The sequence below is a fragment of the Globicephala melas genome, chromosome 9 (genome assembly GCF_963455315.2).
Source record: "Globicephala melas chromosome 9, mGloMel1.2, whole genome shotgun sequence".
In the NCBI taxonomy this organism is placed as follows: domain Eukaryota; kingdom Metazoa; phylum Chordata; class Mammalia; order Artiodactyla; family Delphinidae; genus Globicephala; species Globicephala melas.
The window spans coordinates 90946538-90966943 of NC_083322.1; the positions used below are offsets into that span (position 1 = coordinate 90946538).

The window sequence follows — 20406 nt, forward strand, 5'->3', positions numbered from 1 at the left end:
CTTGATTTAAAAGATTATAATTCTTTTATAAATCTTTATATATGTAGTAGGTATGACACAATAGGTACTTGATAATTGGTAGCTACTCAGATTCTTCATTGGAAAACCAATGAACTTAGACTTTGAGAAAACAAAACCTACTTATATAAGTTTGTTAAAGTAAGGATGGGTATGAGAGGTTATGTGGTCACGGCCATTAGAGGATCAATATTCGAGCCTGTATTTAACACATGAGCTTGTCTATTTCACATCTCCACCCTACTGTCAAACCCAGAATACCTTTGCTCAAAACCATGGGCGTTGACGTCATTAAGCCTTACACTGAATAGTCTGGGGCACTGAATCAACTGGGTTTAAAAACACTGGTATACACTACTATATATAAAATAGATAACTGCTATATAGCATAGGTAACTCTACTCAATACTCTGTAATGACCCATATGGGAACAGAATCTAAAAAAGAGTGGATACATGTGTATGTATAACTGATTCACTTTGCTGTACAGCAGAAAGTAACACACACACACATTGTAAACCAACTCTACTCCAATAAAAATTAATTTTAAAAAAAGCACTGGTAAAGATGGAGTCTGTGCTGCTCTTCAAAATAGAAATTTGATGACAACCTTTCAGAACTGAAGCCATTTCTAAATCAATATCTGAACCTAATCAATATCTTTCTAACTCCCTGGCATGGTCCATATTCTTTTTAAAATCAATTTTCTTCTTAATTGTAACAGCATTCGAACAATCAATTGTCTCCTTCCCTTCCTTTGTTATTTAAATCATCCTAAGCTGAGTGGAGAGATCTGACACCAAATGAAAATGCTCCGTCTGCACTGAGTTACTAAGATCACCTGCGAATCTGGGAATGAGAGTTAAGAAGAAAAATCCCGGACACTGGAGCCCAGCACCTCAGCACTTCCCAGTCTACAATCTGTGCAAACAGCCTTTTTAGGAGGGACTCAGTCTAGCAGAACACAGTCTTGTTTTCCTTACAAAACTTGGTCCAACTGTGTACCTTTACATGGAAAATACGATCATTTTTCTTGAGTAATTCTTAATTTGTATTTTGCGTCACTATCTTGCCCTATTATTTATTTTTTCTACTCTGTTAATAAATAATACATTTGACAGATGACCTACCCTTTTCCCAGTAAAACAACCTAGGGCACGGACAGCAAAAATATAGCTTTTATTTCTCTAGTTATCTCACCTAGGCAATGTTATTTTGGGAATAGGGAGATTGGTCTATCTCTTCTTTTTTTTTTTTTTTTGCGTTACGCGGGCCTCTCACTGTTGTGGCCTCTCCCGCTGCGGAGCACAGGCTCCGGACGCACAGGCTCAGCGGCCATGGCTCACGGGCCCAGCCGCTCCGCAGCATGTGGGATCTTCCTGGACCGGGGCACGAACCCGCATACGCTGCATCGGCAGGCAGACTCTCAACCACTGCGCCACCAGGGAAGCCTGGTCTCTCTCTTTGTACAGATTCTGGGAAGGCTGTAGGGTACCCTGATTGAAATTCTTGGGAGATATTTTAACTGCATTTCATAAGTAAACTATTGTTCACTCTCCCTGGGAAACTTTGGTACACTTCCCTGGTACATTTTCCTTGGTATCATTCTACACTTTCACATGTGTTAACTTATCCAATTCAATAGGGTGCATATAGAGCCCATCCCAGTGTTCGATGTGGTGTGGTGTGTGGCTGAAAGGAGCAGGTTAGAGAAGGGTTCCAGGCAGACAAATGAGTCTCCACTCTTGCACAAAATACATCCTCAAGCTCTCTTGTGCTATAACAGCCAGCACCAGACTTGACTTTGAGCAAATAGTTGTTCCCATAGAAGTCTTTATAGATTCAAGGATTTCTAATATAGGATTTCAGTCCCTCCTGGGGCCTTCACCAACCTACAAAACTAATATTGTAAGAAATCAACGTGTAGACACAACCAACAAGGTGATTACCCTTCTGTCTATCATCTGCAGGTTAGTCCCTAATGGAAGGCCCATCTCCAGCCATCACAGGTGGGGCGGAGCATTAACAAGTCTGGTTATCTGTGAGTTATTACAACCTATTGACCATGAATGGGAGAGTTATCAGAAAGAATCAAGGCACCCTTTTTTGAGAACCAAGCCTGTGGCTACATGACAGTGTAAGAGCAGGTCTCTGGATATCTTCCTTAAAAAAAGAACAATATGCAGTTTCCCTGTCAAAGGAGTAAAGGCCATTTGAACCTGGGGAGCCATGACAGATACGCAGGTGATTTGGTCCAAGTGAAGCATGAATGAGAAGGGAGAAATGGGATGATGAGATGAGCACAGCTAATGGCAGGGGAGGCGGGGGGAGGGTGGAAGGGAGGTGGCGCTCACCTCTGCCCCCTCCACTGGCTCCTCAGCCTGGGTGTCAAGTCCAAGGTCCAGCCCGGCAGCAGGTGGTACAGCAGCTGGGGGCTCCTCTGCTTTCGGCTCTGTGGGCGGAGCCTGTTCAGGTTCAGCCTTTGATGGTTTGAGGATTAGAGGAAGAAGATTCAACAAGTGAACAGATAACATGACGGAATACTGGACAGTTACGATTTTCTTCGTCATCCTACAGGCAATTAGCTTCATTAAATCTGTGCTGGAAAAAACCCGCACATTAGGCATGATGGGTCTTTACACAACTGAAAAGTCTAGGAATAAACTCTTATTAAGCTTCACATTACCAGCACCAAGCACTGTTATATCCCTTGAAGTTGGGCAAAAAGACTTACCATTTTGGCTACTCATTTTACTTACTTTCAACATTCTGAGTATTCACTTCCTTAGGTCATCTATAAGAGATCCTGAAACGGTACTTTCCACTACTGAGCAGAGAGAGGAGAGATCCTAGGAGCTCCCACCTTTGGAAATTGGAAGGAGTAGGGAAGAGCTCACGGAAACACAATTCTGGAACCTCCCCCCTCTGTTGATATGCAATGCAACCAAAAAAATGAGGGGCCATCCCAATATTCAGATCAAAACGCATTAAGGTGCATGAAAAGGTCACTATGAAGTTACTGCGCAACTGCCCCAGCTGGGAGAAGTAGATCCAACCACCTGGCAAGGAGACACCACAGTCATAGATACTTGGCTGCCTTACGTTTTGTTCGTTCCCTTATTCCACTTTTCCCTCCAACAAAATCCTTAGCCATCAGTTTTTTGTGTTTTTTTTTCATATAATAAACTAATTCTTTAGGGAACCACAGGCAGTATTCTCTGTGGTACCAATTAGACTCTTCTACTTGTGTGGATAAGAGTGAGGTCTTTTCTTCCCACTGTGACCCCTACACACAGACACCCTCCTGATTCCAATTATATGCTGAATCAAGCCTCTGGCATCTCTTACCTCCAGATTTTTTGAGTTTTAAAATTAGCATGATTAAATAACAACAGGCTATGAAAAACAGCACAGCCGATGCAAGTTACCACGGCTACTGAAATTGTTTCCTCTCTTTTGATTTATAGATGAATGTAAACACACTACTTAGCATGACTATTTCACTAAATGGATGGCCACTGTAGGGCACTTTAAGATCATTTTCTATTAGGGCATTTAAACCATAAGAAAGTTGAAAAGCGTTTTCCTAGAGGAGTACGGAGTCTCCAATAAATACTTCCTTTGGAGGAATCAGTAACTTCCGTCAGACATTCGCCATACGCAATCAAAAGCCATCTCTAGCTCTCCCATATGTCCACTGAAGCTGGTGCACATGGCAAGCTGCATGGGGAAGTGATGGAGAAGTTATGCTGAGATTATAGAAAATAACGATAGCCTGCTGTTGGATAAATACACAAAATATTTGTCTTGTGCCCTCCACCAAAACCTCCACTGTGACGCATACCAAGGTCATACCACCCTTCTCTTGAAAGGGCTTCATAAAATGAAAGGACACTTAGGGAGATAAATGTACAGAGGTTTGATATTTTTATGGGCTTTTATAACCTTTAAGGGGTGATCAGACACAATTTTTAAGAAAGAATGAGATAAAATTCACTCTCATCTACTCTCAGGAGTCCTTTATGGGGAAAGATTTCACTTGTATTGTTCAAAAGGAATTATCTTCATAATGGACTGAGTCTTCCTTGCAGCAAAGAGCTACTGTAAGCTCTCAGAGTATGATCTAACCATTTTGGAAGTCGAGGTGATTTGCTATGAGAGAATGGTATCAGATGACCTACACAACAAGGATAGGAAGGGTAATTTGATGAAGAGCAAGAAACCCATAGGCTGATGGCTGTCCCCTGGCGAGCTGAGTCTGCAATGGAGGATGAGGGGTCAAGAGAAGTTTCAAAACGTGTATCAAATAAATATATCTGTGCACATTAAGAAAAAACCCAGAAAACCAAACACAGAGATAACTTAAAATGAAATCATATTTGCATCAGAGGCTGGGTTTCTTGGAAGTGCGAGGAAATTCTGAAGTTTTACATACGGCGAGAATAACTAGGGTGATTTCATGAATAAGTCCAATGGCGTCTCCTTGCTGAGGTCAGACAATGACTCAATGGAAGCAAAGTATGAAGGGGAGGAGAGACGGGTTATGTCCTACGAGTCACAACATTTTTCTCTATTTATAATATCACACCGAATATTATAATACAGCATTACACACTTAACAACTTAAATTCTAGGGGGACAAATAGAACTCACTGAATGATGAGTGAGGCTGAAGCGTGACAGCATGTTTGCACATAAAATCAGCTACTCAACTCTGGAAATAGAAACCACTTTCCTAATTCTTCTAAGATAATGTAAAATTGAAAATGTTTTGTCAAGATAGAAAGAAAAACAAAGGTAAATTGTGAACAACATCTTGTAGAAAGATCTCAGAGTAGTCCTGTAGGAACTGTGCCCTGTTTCAACCACTTTTTTTTCTATGAGAAGCCTCCCTTGACAAGCATTGCAAGTGGGTTGATACCATGCCACACCCATCTGGGAGCGCTGGTAAGGACTTGCTGTTGTTTGCTGGAGTAGAGACCATTATACATTCAGAGGAGACGTATACTCTATATTTATTACTGACAGCAGGATGCCACAATGGTTTAACTCTGAGACTCAGAAATGGAATTGTTTTAGAACAAAACGAGTAGTGTAACTTTGGTGCACATGTTCCGGCATCCTCTGTGATAAGCTAGAAAGAAGGTCAATGCAAAGGAAGAAGAGATGGGTTGGGAGAATGGAGTTAAGGGTCTAGTCACATTCCAATATGGCGACTACCTTATGATCCTGCTTCTCCAAACTGGGGAGAGCTAATTTATTGAGAACTTCAAAGGGCCATGGAGGCAACCCTGAGCCCAGGGCAGGGTTTGCAGATTCAAAAAGGTTTAAACTTGTACACAAGGGATGTCCCGTGGGGCCATAAGATGCAGACTGGGGAGATGTGCAGTTGACTACCAACTGCAGCCTCCACCTTGCTCAGACCAGTCAATGAACCCATGTCGGGACACTGCCCTGCTCCCGGGAAGATCCCATATAATCACAGCTCAGTGGGAGAGGGTCACTGCGATTCCCAGTTCCCCACAGGGCAACCCTAGCAGCATCTACAATGCTGGGAATGACGAAGCTAAGTTCCCCAATGGAAAGAAGGTGCAAGAAGTCTGCTTCAGAGAACACATAAAAAGAGGAGGGGAGGGCAGGCAATGGAAGCTCCTAGAACCAGCTGTAGGGGGTAGAGAGATGTTCAGAGAAACTTAAAAACCACTGGATTCTATGCCAGGAATTTGCAACAGTAATAGGTGTGAATTTAATGATGACCCATTGCCTTTTCGTTTATACCAGGGTCCCTCCGTTTTTCTTAACCCATTCTCAACTGGTAATTAAAAATCTCATCCTCCAGCACCAGTATAACCTTTACTCCATCAGCACCCCAGACTGAAAACCACCAATGACCATGAAATGGAGGTCTCTCTGGCTCCATTATTAACATCAATATAATCTGAATTTTAAACATTGAAATCTTTACTTGCAGGCCTCACAGGCTCCACCTTTTTATCTGGTTACCCAAAAGGCAAAAATACAACCACCTCCAGACAAGGTGCTAGAGAAACACTTGCCTTTGAAAAATATCAAATTAGCCTTGAAGACAAACTTCCCGGAGCAGAAATCCTTTCTTAGAAGTGAAATCACCTGAAAGGAAAAAGTCCTTCTCCTTAAACCCAATTCTAAGTTTCCAAAACGAAAGCCAGAAGCTGGGATAATCCTATGCCATTCCCACGGGAAAACCAGTGTGCTACACATAACCATGAACTAATCCTCAAAGAGCCCAAACCCCTGTAGTATAGCACTGGGAAGCTCTCAGTGATGTCACTCAAGGTCTCTTCATTCAACTTGACGAGTAAGCTGCTGCTAAAAACGTTTCCCATGATAACTGAGTTTGTAAGAATCTCCTCTAACCCCCAGAGTAACCCTTCTGCCTCCTCACTCCCCAGCTAAGCTTTTCTCTCATCTCATTTGACAGTAAAGTAGGAATCCTACCTCTACTGTGCATTACTTCCTTCTACAACTCACAAAATGAAGGGAGGACATGAGAAATGAGGTAGCTTCCGGTTCAAGGAAAAGCAAGGATCTACTTTCAAGCATGAATTCTCGAGGCAACTTCATCGTCAGTCCCGTAGCATAAGGTACAGTCACTCAGAAACACCCATGTACAGGTTCGTTCCCTGGTCCGGGAAGATCCCACATGCCGGGGAGCAACTAAGCCCGTGCGCCACAAGTACTGAGCCTGCGCTCTAGAGCCCGCGAGCCACAACTACTGAGCCCGCGCGCCTAGAGCCCGTGCTCCACAACAAGAGAAGCCACCGCAATGAGAAGCCCGCACACCGCAACGAAGAGTAGCACCCGCTCACTGCAACTAGAGAAAGCCCGCGCGCAGCAACGAAGACCCAACGCAGCCAGATAAATAAATAAATTTATTTATTTTTTAATTAAAAAAAAAAAAAGAAACACCCATGTCCTTGATGGATAGACTGTGTTCCACTGAAGCCCGTAATTAAGAGACTGATTTTTGCCGGGATCACTGTGCCTTTATAAACAGAAGCAGCCACATTCAAAGTCACACTGAGATCTTTCGGAAGCTCTCCTTCTCATTTTCTAGAAAAGAGGGGGCTACAGAAACCACACGCTGGATTTCAGGCTCTAAATAACCTACAAAGATCAACCTTGGATCATTTGGTGGTAACTAACAACATCCCCAAAACACAAACCAAAATCAGCTTACCAAGTTACAGATCATATCCTGGTCTGTCTGCATCGTGAATAATGTAGTGTCCTGCGGCTGAAAATTGGGAATAAAGTAGAATATTCAAAATTATTAGGGTTTCAGGTAATTTGCCAAAAAAGCAACAACAAAGGTATCATATAAATTAGCTCACATGAATTGTGTCAATAAATACATTATAAAGTTCTTTTAGTCTCTTTTTATTTAAATCAGAAAAGCAAAACATGCAGAGATAATTTTTTGCCAGCAGTTATTCTACATAGAAACCTGAGCTAGCAGAATTCAATGATCTGATGAGAGACATTATGTAAAGGGCAGTGTCTTCAGAGGCATCTTTGGTCTGCAGCTGCTCCTCTGGACATCAACATCCAGTTAGAATTTAATGGATCTAAGCTACAAATTTAAACGTTTTAAAATGTTGGAACCTTAATCTTACTATATCACTGAAGTGTGACTTCTATGAGTTAATTATGAACCATAACTTAAAAACTGTATACAATATATTCATTCAGGATACGAATCCTAAAAAAATCAAGGTGGAGGAAATCTCAGGGAACAGTGATCTCTAGGAGAATCTTCATCAGGTAGCCAGACTTATACTCTCCAAACAGGAGACTGAAAGAATCTTTCCTGGGTAATCTGACCAAAGAAATCCCCAAAGAATTAAACATCAACGGTTCCCCAACAGAAAAGATGAGCCAGTGACATCTGGTTAAAGATGGTGGATTGAACACGGCAATTACCTCCAGAATCCAAACTAAATAACAATAAGAAAATTAATTTTTAAAGGCATAAACCCATAAGGGTAAAAAGAATGGGAACAAAAACAACATTAACAAAATTCTGAAACTGAAAAGCAAATGAACGAACAGTAGGTAACTTGGGGAACCAAAAACATCTGTACCTTGAGTTGATGTAAGAAATGTCAAAAAGCAAGCCAATTTATTACTCATAAATCCCAATGGATCAAGAATTAGAAAGATGGGGACCACAGGAAATGGAAATTAGGATGCTGCTAAAGACAGAGGAACTGGTTGGAAGTCTATTAAAAAGTACTTAGACCTGGAGATACTCTCATCTACCTGAAAACCAAGCAATACCCTTTCCTGAAAACCAAGCAATACCCTTACCTGAAAACCAAGCAATACCCTTTCCACCCCTTTCAACTCCCATTACACTGGCAGCCAGGCTTGTACCCCTGCACCCCTGCACACACCCAGACAGGAGACCAGAAGAGTCTTCCCAGGGAAATATGACCAGCTCAAGAAAAAAAAAAAAAGCCTAAAGAATCTGACACTAGGAATTCCTCAACAGGAAAGATAATCCTACAACAGAATCCTACAACAATACCCATAGTCAATGAGCTCTACCTACTTGTACAAGTCTCTCAGCTTTTCAGTGTCCCCCTCTTATTAAATACGAGGAGACAGCCAAGATTAACAAACATTTAAGAAAAGTTTCAAATATTAAAGGGAGACCGAATAGGTTTAAAAAAGTGGAAGAAACAAAGACTTTACAGGGGGGAAAAGACCTTTGAAAATTATTATTATTAATACCCTTGGAAATAGAATGGAAGATGCTGTATTCATGACACAAGAAGAGGATGTTATTAAAAACCAAATAGTCAGTAAACAAAAAGAGCTCTTGGAAATTAAAAAAATATATAGAAGTGAAAAATCTGTTGGAAGAGTTGGAAAGCAGAGAAAGAGAAAAGGGAAAAGCAAAGAAAAAGAATTAATTAGAAGACAAGCTCAAGAAGCCAGCATATGAAAAAGAGAAGGGTTACAGAATGAGAAAACAAAAGAAAGCAAAAGAAATCATCAGGAAGAAAAAGTGCCCCAAACTGAAAGACACAGCCTTAGATTAAAAGGGCCCAGTACAATGTATGAAAATAGACTCAGACCACAGTACATCACTGTAAAATCCTAGAATCACTGGGGTATAAAGATTACACAGACTTCCAGAAAGAAAGAGAAAAAGAAGGTGGGAGGGGTACATAAGGGAGCAGAGAGAGAGAGAAAGAGAGAGGGTTTCTTACAAAAGATCAAGAATCAAAATGACAATTTCTCAGTGGCAAGGCTAGGAGGTAGAATCGGGTGGAGCAATGGCTCCAAAATTCTAAAGGAAAACAGTTTACAACTTGTAATATAATATCCAAACTTACAGTCCATTATGTACATGGGAACACAAATATTTTCAAACAGAGAAGGTCACAAATACATGCTTCTTGCGCACAGCTTTCTCAGCAAGCTACTGGAGGATGTGCTCTACCCAAATGAGGAATTTAGCCCCAAATGAGGACAATCTGTGTCCTGAAAAGAGTGGATGGACAGAAGACAGGTGAGGCAATCCCCACAGTAGACGTGATGGGAGACCCTGTGACAATAGCCGTAGCAGCAAGTTGTAGCCATGGAATCCCCAGGTCAGACTGGAGCCATCCAGAAGGATAGCTTCAACCTTCAGGAGGATGAAACTTAAAGAATGTTTAATGTTTTAAACAAAACGAGAGGAGATTTCTATAACCACAGAGTATGGGGTTGAATTAGTAATAAGTACCTAGAAAACTAAGCAAACAAACCACCATGCTAACAAACAAGACCCTACAATTATTTCCTCAAAGGAAAAAAAACGTTGGCATAAAAGGAAATGTAAACTTCATGACTTGAGCGCTAAGAGCGTCTATAGCATCCTGATGATACCACCAATGATTGGCTGGCTGGCTATGACATCAGTGGAAGGACAGGAAGCAGAGAGAGATGTGAACTGCGGCCACAGCAGGTTGAAAGAGCTTTAAGTCCTCATCTTCCAGAGAGATAAGTCCATAGCTAATGCTTCGGAAATCAAGAAGGAGCATTAGAAGAAAGTCATGCACACATATGGGGGTGAAATCAGAGAATCTGCTACAAGGCGTGAAAGTATTTTCCTCTAAGAAGCAGGAAATCAGGGGATGTAAGATGGTCTGAAGTTTTTAAATTAAAAAAAAAACCTTATAAAATGTTGTTACTCTTTAAACTATGTGCATTTATAAGTGATAAATACAAACCTAAAAAATAAGAAATGAATTCTCATGACCCGATCTTTCAAAGGAGTTCTCTTCTATGGAAGAGACATGTTATCATCTCTCTGTGCGTTTGTGTGTTATCTGTATTTGGGTGTAGGTGTGTGAGTCAGTGGGTCTTCTCTGTTTATAGGTAACATGGGGGAAAGTAGTCAAACTTTTAAATGGAGAAATTCTGAATGTTAAAATTCAAAATTGTTCATGTCTAATATTCTGAGAAAAAGCACTCATCACAGACAAGCAGATATTTGAAGTCTCCCTTGAAGAGGTTTTCAGAACTTATTCTATGAACTTGACAGCCACGTGGCCTGCCTTTCACATGGGTTACACCGTCCATCTGTTGGGACATATACAGTGAATGGGACAGTCCACTGTGTGGCACGTCTTATTGGTCAGAGCCAACCTACAGTTTCTGATCTTCCAGTGGCTCCTTCCTGAAGAACCACTGAAGAAATAAGGTTCCGCGTAGTATGACTCTTAGATAAATATTTAGAAGGAGACTCCTAAAAATCTCTTATATTGTCTAAAGAGCCATCTCATTAGTTCAAAACAATCCTATCTCCTCTTTTCCAACAGCTGAACCTAGGAGATCTCTCAGATAAAGACAACTTCTCATTTCTAGCGGAGGCATCATCAGAATTCCATGGTAGAGCTAATAATATTAACAAGAGCTAACTAGAGTCAAGGAGCACTTAGTATGTGCTAGGCTGCTGGGCTAAATCCCTACGTTCACATTTCATTTAATCTTCACAACAACGCTGCAACATTGCTCCTATTACTGTTTCCATTACTGAATTCACAAGAAGTGGGCTCAAATTTTTTGCTGACGTACTTAAACATTATGCTATCCCAGCAAGCAGAGGTCCACATTTTTCAGATTTGCATCATTCTCAACAGATGGATTTTGCCAGCAAATTGATTTCTTACCTGGGTGAATCCATTAAATGGACCTCCAGAAGCCTAAACAGAAATGGGAATCAGAGTACGTTATTTTTTTCATTACTTTTGTAGGATTGGTAAATGTCTACTAGACAAGTGGGAAAGTAAAAACCACTGCAAATTTTAAAATAATACAAAAGGCTGCTGTGCATGAAAATGCTTAGGAAATGGAAAAGGCCATACTGTATTATTTTAAATAGGCTGACAAAAAAAAGAACAACATTATTTTTACAATTATTGCTGGTATGTGGCTCAGGGCTAACCAAAGCCCACTTTCTCAATAATGAGAACATGATTCCAGACAAGAGCCATGAGTGGTTAAATAGCTCGTTTTTTTAGCCATCCATAGAATCTGGAAGCATTTCCAGTATTTCTCTAAATACATCATTTTGATGAACAGCTATTATGAGATTTTATAGCTTCCACGGGCCTGGGTAGAAACATTTCATGTGTTTTTACTGGGGTGGAACCACTTTAGGAACAGTAAATCTGTCTGTTTTATATATATATTTAGTGCTTGAACAATAAAAGTGAAAGTAGAGAGAATAAATACAGTAAATAGGATGGTAAAGTAGACACTCATTAGTTTCCAACACCATCATTCTGCTTTTTGTGTTGTTGTTCCGGGGGATTTTTGTTTGTTTGTTTTGTCAACCTATTTTGTGTTTGGTTTGCACAGATTTCAAGAGGTACATGACAATCTGTCAAGGAGATGAAGCAGATCTTGGAGAAGATAGTGATGGATGATGAAGTCGGTGAGAAACATTAGGAAAAACAGAACCTACAAAAGTCTTTGGCTAGTCTATACTACATACTGGGGTAAGTACCTCTTCTTTATCAGCCTCTATTTCTTGGTACAACAATCCATATCTCTGGTTAGCAATTTCATCTTCAGATAAATCTGAGTTGTTGGTGTCATTGTCTTGGGGACTAGTGGAACTCTCGGTGCTAACATTCTGGGAGGTTCCCATAACCAATGGTCTAGCTATCTCTTGACTCTGTTCCCCACGGCTAGCAATGGCTTGTTCCCCACATACCTCTGCTAGTAAGTCCACCTCCAGCCCTTTCTTGCTCCCAACTGTGTCTAAATGTTCCCAGCAATTATCTAAGCCTCCCGTATCTCTGATAGGCCAGTGACTAATAGAATCAAGGCAACTGGCAAATCCACTTGCTTGGCCATCTGGTATACCAGAGAATTCCAATATATCCGTATTATTCACTGCTGAATCCAAGCTTGGCTGCCAGATTTGGCCTGGATCTGTCCCCCAAGAGTCTGGTTTTGCAATTTTTGGCAAGTTAATGGTATGGCTACAGTTCCCAGTCACTGTACTTTCAGGTTCCTCTATTAATGAATCTTCGGCCTTACACAAACACCAATCTCTTCTGTTTGCATTAGTTCCCAGAGCATAATTAAGATCTGTCCTAGACTGAGCTGCTGCTTCATGTTTTATCGATAAAACAACAGACTGATTTCCATCTCTGTTACTTCCAGGCGCATGTAACACAGCCTCACACTGCATCTCTTCAGCATCTGCACTGCCCTGTGCTGAGTGATACATTTTATCATGGTTAGGAGGGTCAATTACATTTTTCTTTATGTTTTTTCCAGCTAAGAACCATTCCTCTGTGCTGGCATCTTCAGGATTAGATACAGAGTCAGTATGGAGAGGCGGATTCAAAATATCTGTGTGATTGGCAGGGTTAGCTCCAGATCCCTCTATAATTTCACAATTATTTGTTACTACTTGAATCCCTTCATCTAGCCCTTGGTCTCTGTCACTCAACTCATCTGCTCTGTCTATACTTTCCACGTCTTTTTCAAATATGTCAATTTTCTCAAGATACTTTTCATTGGTCTTTACACTTTCCTTATACCCAGCACTTAGATCTTTCTTAGTTTCCTCTTCATTGCTTTTTAAGGTCTCCTGGTCTTGCTTTCCTACTGTCTTAAAAAGATCTACTACTCTGTTTCCTGTACATCCTCTCTCTTCAAATTCCTCTGTCCCTCCTAGGGCCTTGACACCAAGAGCTCCAGCCTCTACCTTTTCATATGTCTCCACACCTGCCCAGACAGAATCTTCTATCTTCTGTTTTCCTTCTTCTTCTTCTGACTTTTTAACATCTTCTTGACTTTCTTTGACCAGGCCACCAGTTTCCACGGCTGGTATCTCTGAGTCAGGTAGATCGCAAGGATGCGCCATCTCCAAACAAGCAGCACCAGGCATGGGATTTGGGGGCATTTGTTCTTCTCCACGTGGAGCAGCTGCCCCCAGACCATGCTCACCCTGTCCAGCTACAGTGTGCCAGCCAGCAGCAGGAAGTATCCTGGTGGAAAATCCCAGTTCCTGCTCTGCTTTGGAGAGACATGCAGAGTCTTCCTGCGACCCACCTTGGGTAATTTCCTGGCTGACACTGTCTGTACTAGCATCAGGGCCCCAAATAATTGCACCTAAATCAATCTGAGATCTTTGAATGTCTTCGGTCAACCCACTGTCTGGAGGTTCCTCCATGATCAGGTTACACAGGGAAAGACTTTTTGAAGAATCAGTCTTTAGAGTGTGCAGAAAAGCAAAGGAAAAAAAAAAAAAAACATAAGATGAAATAGATCATGGTAAGATTTGATGAAAAACACAAAGCTCTTCAGTAGGGTAGCGCCAGTTACACAAAGCTAGAAAGTATTTAAATTAAATGGTTTAAGGCTAAATCAGTGACTAACAATGCCATGAGAAAGAAAAAGAGCTCATTCTAGATAATATACCACATATACAATGCATATTAAGTACCGAAAAAATCCAGAATTTTCTGGATATTTACCTACCGGTTGTACCAAATCAGTGCTTGTCTATATGAGTAAAAAGAAGAAGAAGAAGAAATAAGCATAATCGTAAGGCAGGAGAAGAGAATTCCGTAGCACAGTAAAATCCCAGGCTGTCCAAAGCCAACACACTGCTGAAGACTTTGGCTTTTATTGGTTTGATATTAAGTTTTGCAACTTGTTTTATAATAGGAATGAGTTTTGTTCCACTATTGCTAAGACTACACAATTGAAACATGAAAAATGCCTCTGTCATTTACTAATACCAACAAGCACGTTTTACGGCTATTACATGACTTTTGCTTTAGCAGACTGTGAAATGAAAAGTTTCAAATAAAGAAGCAAGCCTGAGGAGACCAGGATAAGATCAAGCATTAGCAGCCACAGAATCACACAGCATCATGTGCTCTGATGCAGTGTCAGAAAAAAATCTTTCCCAAACTCATCCTGCCCTTGGTTCTGCCTTTGAAGTGGTGTTTGCATGGAAGATGATCCGACAGACTAAGCCCTCTGCCTGCCTGGAGGATTTTCCTCTTGTTCTCCCCGCAACCTAGAAGACTTGTCTGCACACAAAGAAATAACACGGAGGAGATAAGATCAAGAAATGCCAGCTATTATGCCCAGGGAGCTTCCGTCTTACAATCTTGTCATCATTACCATTCCTAGCAGGTCTGTCCTCTGAATTAGTCAGCGTTCCTTCTAGATGGTACTTTTAGCCTCTCTACACCCTTCCCAGCTAGGGAACGTAAGGTGTGTAATAGCTCCAACTAAACATATGAAATATTGGAATAACCAAAATTAGCGTTGTCCTCTTAATCTTTAAAAAAAATTAACACAAAGTTGAGGCTAGAATTTTCCAGTGTTCTGAATGTCAATCCATGTATCCCTTTTTGCGAATATCCAAGTAAAACCAGCTCCCTAGAAAAGATGTTTTCGTTCAACATTTTTTAGCTCTTCTCTTGAGAGCTTTCCACGATGCTTTAAGCTCCTGTGGAAGGGAAGGGGATAGTCATCTTTCTGTTTTAAGGGAAGAAAGTAGCAATGTCGCCTCAAAAGATCAGGCTCATGAATAGTTAAATCTACCCAACTTTCCTGTTGCTGTCTCACTAAAAAAGAAGAAAATGTGAACTCAAGTTGATTTCTTAAGACCACGTGACCAAGGGCTTCTCTAAGAGAGGGGTAGACCACGGCCCTACCCCAAGGGATGTGAGGCTCTATGTGGGTGCAGTCATATTCTTAATTGCACAGATGTCACCACCACAACAGCCTGTTTGTGTTTTATTCTGAAGTCTAAATTCTGGAAGTATTCATCCTTGTACATCAGAGTAGCTGAATACATAACATGAGCAGTAATATCTACCTTGTATTGACACATGCTAGACATTGGGCTAAATATTCTACAAATACCATCTCTAATCCTCACACAACCCTCTGAGGTCGGCGTCATTACCCTTATCTTACAGATGAGAATGACTGAGGCTTAAAGAGTTTTAGTAGAAGTTGCTCAAAGTCATATTGTTGGAAGAACTAGAGTCTAGACTCAAATCCAGGACTGTGTGACTCTGAGGTTCAAATCCTCATTGACTGATAAGCTTCATTGAAAATAAGAATGAAAAAATGGTTCCCTGTGTAGAGTAGCTCGTCCTTCACATTTTCTCATCCGTACTTTTTGTGTATTCTATAAGCAATAACAAATAAGCATGCCTTCGCTACAAAATTTCCTCTGGCCACCGATAATCACAGGAGGATGCATAAAAGGCAAAACACTGAATTCCTGCTCACCCAGGAGTCTGGCACTGACATTCTTTTCCTCACCTTTGTTTCCATGTGCAGGTAAATGCTTAGAAATCATGAGGGAGCTGATGATCGTTCTAGGGGACTACGTTGTCATCAAAAAACATCTGGGTCTTCTTTCCATCACAGATGAAATAAAATATAACAAGGTTCCCAAATGTCTAGCAATCCAGATACACCAAAATACAGAGTTCTTAGTTCTCTTACCGTCCATAGGTCCCAGGGCAATGTCTGAAAGCAAACAGAGAAACAAAAATACCATTAACAGACAAATCCCCAGCATGTCAAAAACACGGAGGTGACAAAAGTTCTTGAAATAAAATCATAAACATTTCAGGAACACTTCGTACGGCACTGTCCAACAGAACTTTCTTTGGTGATGAAAATGTTCCACATCTGTGCTGTCCAATACAGCAGCCACTAGTCACATGTGCTACTGAACACTTGAAATGTGCAAGTGGAACAGAACCAAATTTTAATTTTACATTCTTATATTTAATTTAGATTTAAAATGTCCACATGTGGCTAGTGGCTACCATATTGGATAGCATAGGTCTAGTCAATCTGCTTTTTGCTCTGTGAGTGAAAACTATATCTGAACTGTGATGACTGGGTTTACATTAACACACACACACACAGACACACACACAATTAAAATGAAGTAAACAAGATGTCCAGAAATTAGAGTTTATCACATCTTTGAGGAAATGCAGGTCCTAACCATTGCTAATGCTCTTTCCTCTCCCCACCCCGCCTTACCAAATTCAAGACGATGACCTGATAATGGTAAATGAATTCCAGAAAAATAGTTCTTCAGTATGTTGAATTAGACGATAACACACAGCTCGATTAACTGGCAATCGTGCAAATTAGCAGGGTGCCCCCTAAGACATGGGTGAATTACACTTACTACTGGCATTTTAATTATGAAGCTTATTGATCCTGGGGAATGAATCCAGATGGTTTAAATAACTTCCACTGTGTGGGGAAAGTGGGGGACACTTTCTTATTTCTTTTGTGACTCAGAATTACAGCTAAGACTACCTCCTTTTCTGCTCATGACTAGAATAGATCCATGTTTGACCACTTATTTTGAATCTCTAAATGTGAACAGAAAATTAAGAGAGCCTGGTACTCACATCTGAAGAATAGGACACTTTCCAGACGGGATTATGGATGTCTGGTTTGGGTTCTGTACTACACAGAAGATGGGCCCTGTGGTTCCAGCTGAAACCTCCCCCCACCGCAGTTGGTCCAGACCTCCTCTAATGGTCCCACCCTGCAGCTCTGGGCAGCCTGGTCGGTCTCTGGGTTAGCACCCACTTGTAGAACGACTAAGTGTAGAACAGCTCCACTGAAAGCCAGTTATTGGTACTTGGACTCCTTCTCCACCTTATATGCATTTTCTGATTCTCCAAATGGTTGATGCTTTCTTGCTTCACAGCCCCTTAAGAATCACAGCTCCTAGAAGCTCCTACACATCCCTGCATAATGCAGACAGAACAGGTATTTTCTCCAAAGGAAGGCAGCAACGGGAAACGTGTTTATCACTCCTTCCGATCATGAAAGGATGTGTTAGCTCGTGTGGACACTGCAGACATCACAAGGTGAGGTGTTCTGTGAGCAGCAAGAACGCAAATTAAAACATAGGGTCAGATGGCTAAGATGAGTCCGGATTACAGAGCCTGCCCTACCCCTAGAATGCTATTTAGATCAAGTTTAGCTGTTAGAGTCCAGGTCTGCTTAACTGCATGCACCTATATAAACAGGAGTCAGAATGCATTATTAGTTGAAGATCGAATCCCACATTGTAGAGATGAAGTAGCCGTGATTAAGCTGCATATTTATGCTGGGAAATGGCTGAAGTGGATGACTAGTATGAAAGCTGTTGGCCATAAACATCACATGTCTCACCTGCTTGGAATATGGAAATATATTCTAAAATAACAGCCACTGGGGTCTTGTTCACTGTAAACTCAAACTTCACAGAACGTGGCAGCAATTCACAATCTGACTGTATCTGCAAACTGTCTTCACAGATGTCTAATAAAGCAAAACTCTGGATCTCAAAATAAATAAAATAAAATAAAACACAGGGTCAGGCGATGGGGAAGGGAGAGCATTTTGAGTGAAGGGGAGAGAAGGTAGCAGATTCTAACAGCTCTGTGCCTCTTGTTATCTCAGCCTACACGTTTATTCTTAGCCAAAGAGGAGAGATGTGGTGAGCGCTGGATCACAGGACAACTCTGCGGTGAGGTGACTCAATTACAGCCACTGGGAAGTCAGAGCAGTTAATCACCTGGCCCGAGGGAAGGATAGAGGGGCACACACAGCTTGCCCTGATGGCAATAATACATTTCCTCCAGAAACGGAGACCTTTGAAGATATCACCAAGGGTATTTTTTGTTTGTTTGTTGAATTCTGAAAGAATCTCTTAGTCTTAATTTCTATGATTCATGGCTTCTTTTAATCATGAATTGATAGAGAAGAGGTTTCTCTCCTGAGTCAGACTTGCAGACAGAAATGCTGTGGTATCTCACCCCCTGATCATCACAGCAGCCACTGTGGAAACTCTCTTCCTGCCACTGAAGTAATAAATGTTGGAGGGGAAGGCAGAAGAAGTCCCTTGAATTCTGCTGGCTTTCTATACAATGGGAAAGCTCTGGAAAGGAGATGTTCTGAATGATACGTACATTCATTTTCTGCTTTGCTTGGCCACCAGGATAGAATCGTCAAACTTGCTGACAATGACTACATCAGCATTTTCCAAATGAGTTTTACAGGCCATTCCCATGAATGTTAAGACCGTTTCATTAAAACAGATTTCTGGGGTCAAACAAATTTGGAAAACCCTAAGTTAAACAAATCTAAACAGTTTTTTTAAATTGTAGGACTTCTTGGAGCCCTTAATATTCTAAGGCACATCACGAATATCTTAAAAGGGAATTAATAGAACTTCCTGAAACGTTCATCTAAGAGACCCATTTTTATTTTTGTTTGCAAAGTACCTTTCCGACTAGTGTCTAACCTACTTAACTGCCTGCTTTGTTGATGTCTCAGATTTTTATTTTTATTTTATTCCAATATCACAACCTGGAGGCCCGCAGAAATCCAATCACATTCTGGAACAAAATGTGGATTAAAGAGGAGTTTTATTTATTGAGGGTCACAGTGAGCTGTCCGTGCCCCAGGTTTACTGTATCAAGAAGGCTTCATGACCAGGAAGTTGAGCTGGGTCTCACTTCCTAAGCTGAGTTTTGCAATACACCGTGATTCATTGATTTGAAGTACATTGTAGCATCCTTGGATTTTTCCCAAACTCAAATGTGAGGCCCCGACCACATCAAAACTACTGACATAAACAATTTCCGGGTAGCAGAAATTCTGAGTTAACTTCCATCCATGAGCAGAGACAACTGTGAAGTAGCTATATTCCAGAGGAATCACCCACAGGTCATGACAGCATCCACCACCAGTATCCCTCTGATAGACAATGAGATCATAATAACTACTGAAATGGGGAAAATGTTGAGGAGGAGGAAGTCGTGAGCAGGGGTAAGCTTGGATAAGCAAGGCCAGCTCTGCATCAAGCCATGATCAAGAACACACAGGCCGTCATCACCATCATCAAGTTCAGAACTATCAATACTGAAAACAAATTCCTTTTGGGGCAAAATCTCATGGTGATTTGAAACATGCCTTAATATGCAAAGTATGAGGAAGGAAAGTAGAGAAAACAGTAAGAAGATTAAACCCCAAGCCCAAAGAAACAGTCTTATTTCAGGAAGCCATAAAATGTATCATCCAACCCTGGACACTTCCGAGTACAAATGTGGTTCTGTGGATTACCATTCTGAGACGGAGGATTCCTGGCAAACTGGAATGTATGTTATCCCAGCTCTGCGGGTAGAGAAAGCTAATGGTAGGGGAGGTTGAGAATAATTGACAGTGATCAAGTCCTCTTTCTACCCTCCCTTCCCATTAGGAAATATTCGTCAACTGAAAAGAAAAGTCAATAGTCACGTGAAAGGGAGAGGGGTCAGCGGAATGCCTTACTGAGCTTGTTAAAGTTTATGAAATATCAGCCCCAAACATCCAAAAATCCACTTGGTACCTGTGACATCGGTGAGTGGGTTACTCCAGCAGAACCCGCAGAGGGCATGTCGGGCTTGAAAGGATCAAAGTCCAGATCCAACAAGGTCTCCTCTTTCTTCACCTCAGGGACTTCATTCTGTTAAAACAAAACAAAACATGCACGAGCTTGAATCTGATCAGACTTCATGATCTATTCCATGTGTAACCCTCCAATTTCAGCTGATACCCCAAAGCACGCTTTGATCATTTACCACTTAGCTGGCTCATCCATGGGCTCCCAGAGTCACTACTTATGTATGATGAGAGGCGAAATAACCACCTCCAGCCAAGTACCACCTAAGATGCTCAGGTACATGGCCCAGGCTCCAGTTCTTATCCTTTGTTCAGCTCCAAGTCCAGGCAACAAAGAGAATGTCTGAGAAATGTATCCTAAAGCCACCAAGATCCAAGGAATCTCCTTCTCTGCCA

General features: G+C 41.2%; 2 protein-coding genes across 2 annotated transcripts in view; both read right to left on the bottom strand.

The window, feature by feature from the left end:
- Positions 1 to 20406, bottom strand: part of LOC115860899 (amphiphysin) — a 190945-nt gene that overhangs the window by 23357 nt on the left and 147182 nt on the right. Inside the window, exons 12-17 of the mRNA XM_030871166.2 lie at positions 19958 to 20074; positions 16051 to 16074; positions 14053 to 14076; positions 11223 to 11255; positions 7238 to 7294; positions 2373 to 2498 (exon numbers count right to left, since the gene is read on the bottom strand). Of these exons, the coding sequence (XP_030727026.1) occupies positions 2373 to 2498; positions 7238 to 7294; positions 11223 to 11255; positions 14053 to 14076; positions 16051 to 16074; positions 19958 to 20074 (381 nt within the window). The remainder of the gene's footprint in view (positions 1 to 2372; positions 2499 to 7237; positions 7295 to 11222; positions 11256 to 14052; positions 14077 to 16050; positions 16075 to 19957; positions 20075 to 20406) is intronic.
- Positions 11265 to 13778, bottom strand: LOC115860896 (uncharacterized). Its single transcript, XM_030871153.2, has one exon. It carries the CDS (start codon positions 13742 to 13744, stop codon positions 12032 to 12034), a length of 1713 nt encoding a protein of 570 aa, XP_030727013.2. The 5' UTR covers positions 13745 to 13778; the 3' UTR covers positions 11265 to 12031.

Coding starts and splice junctions, on each gene's coding strand:
- LOC115860896 (XM_030871153.2), bottom strand. CDS start 13,744: ATGGAGGAACCTCCAGACAGTGGGTTGACCGAAGACATTCAAAGATCT.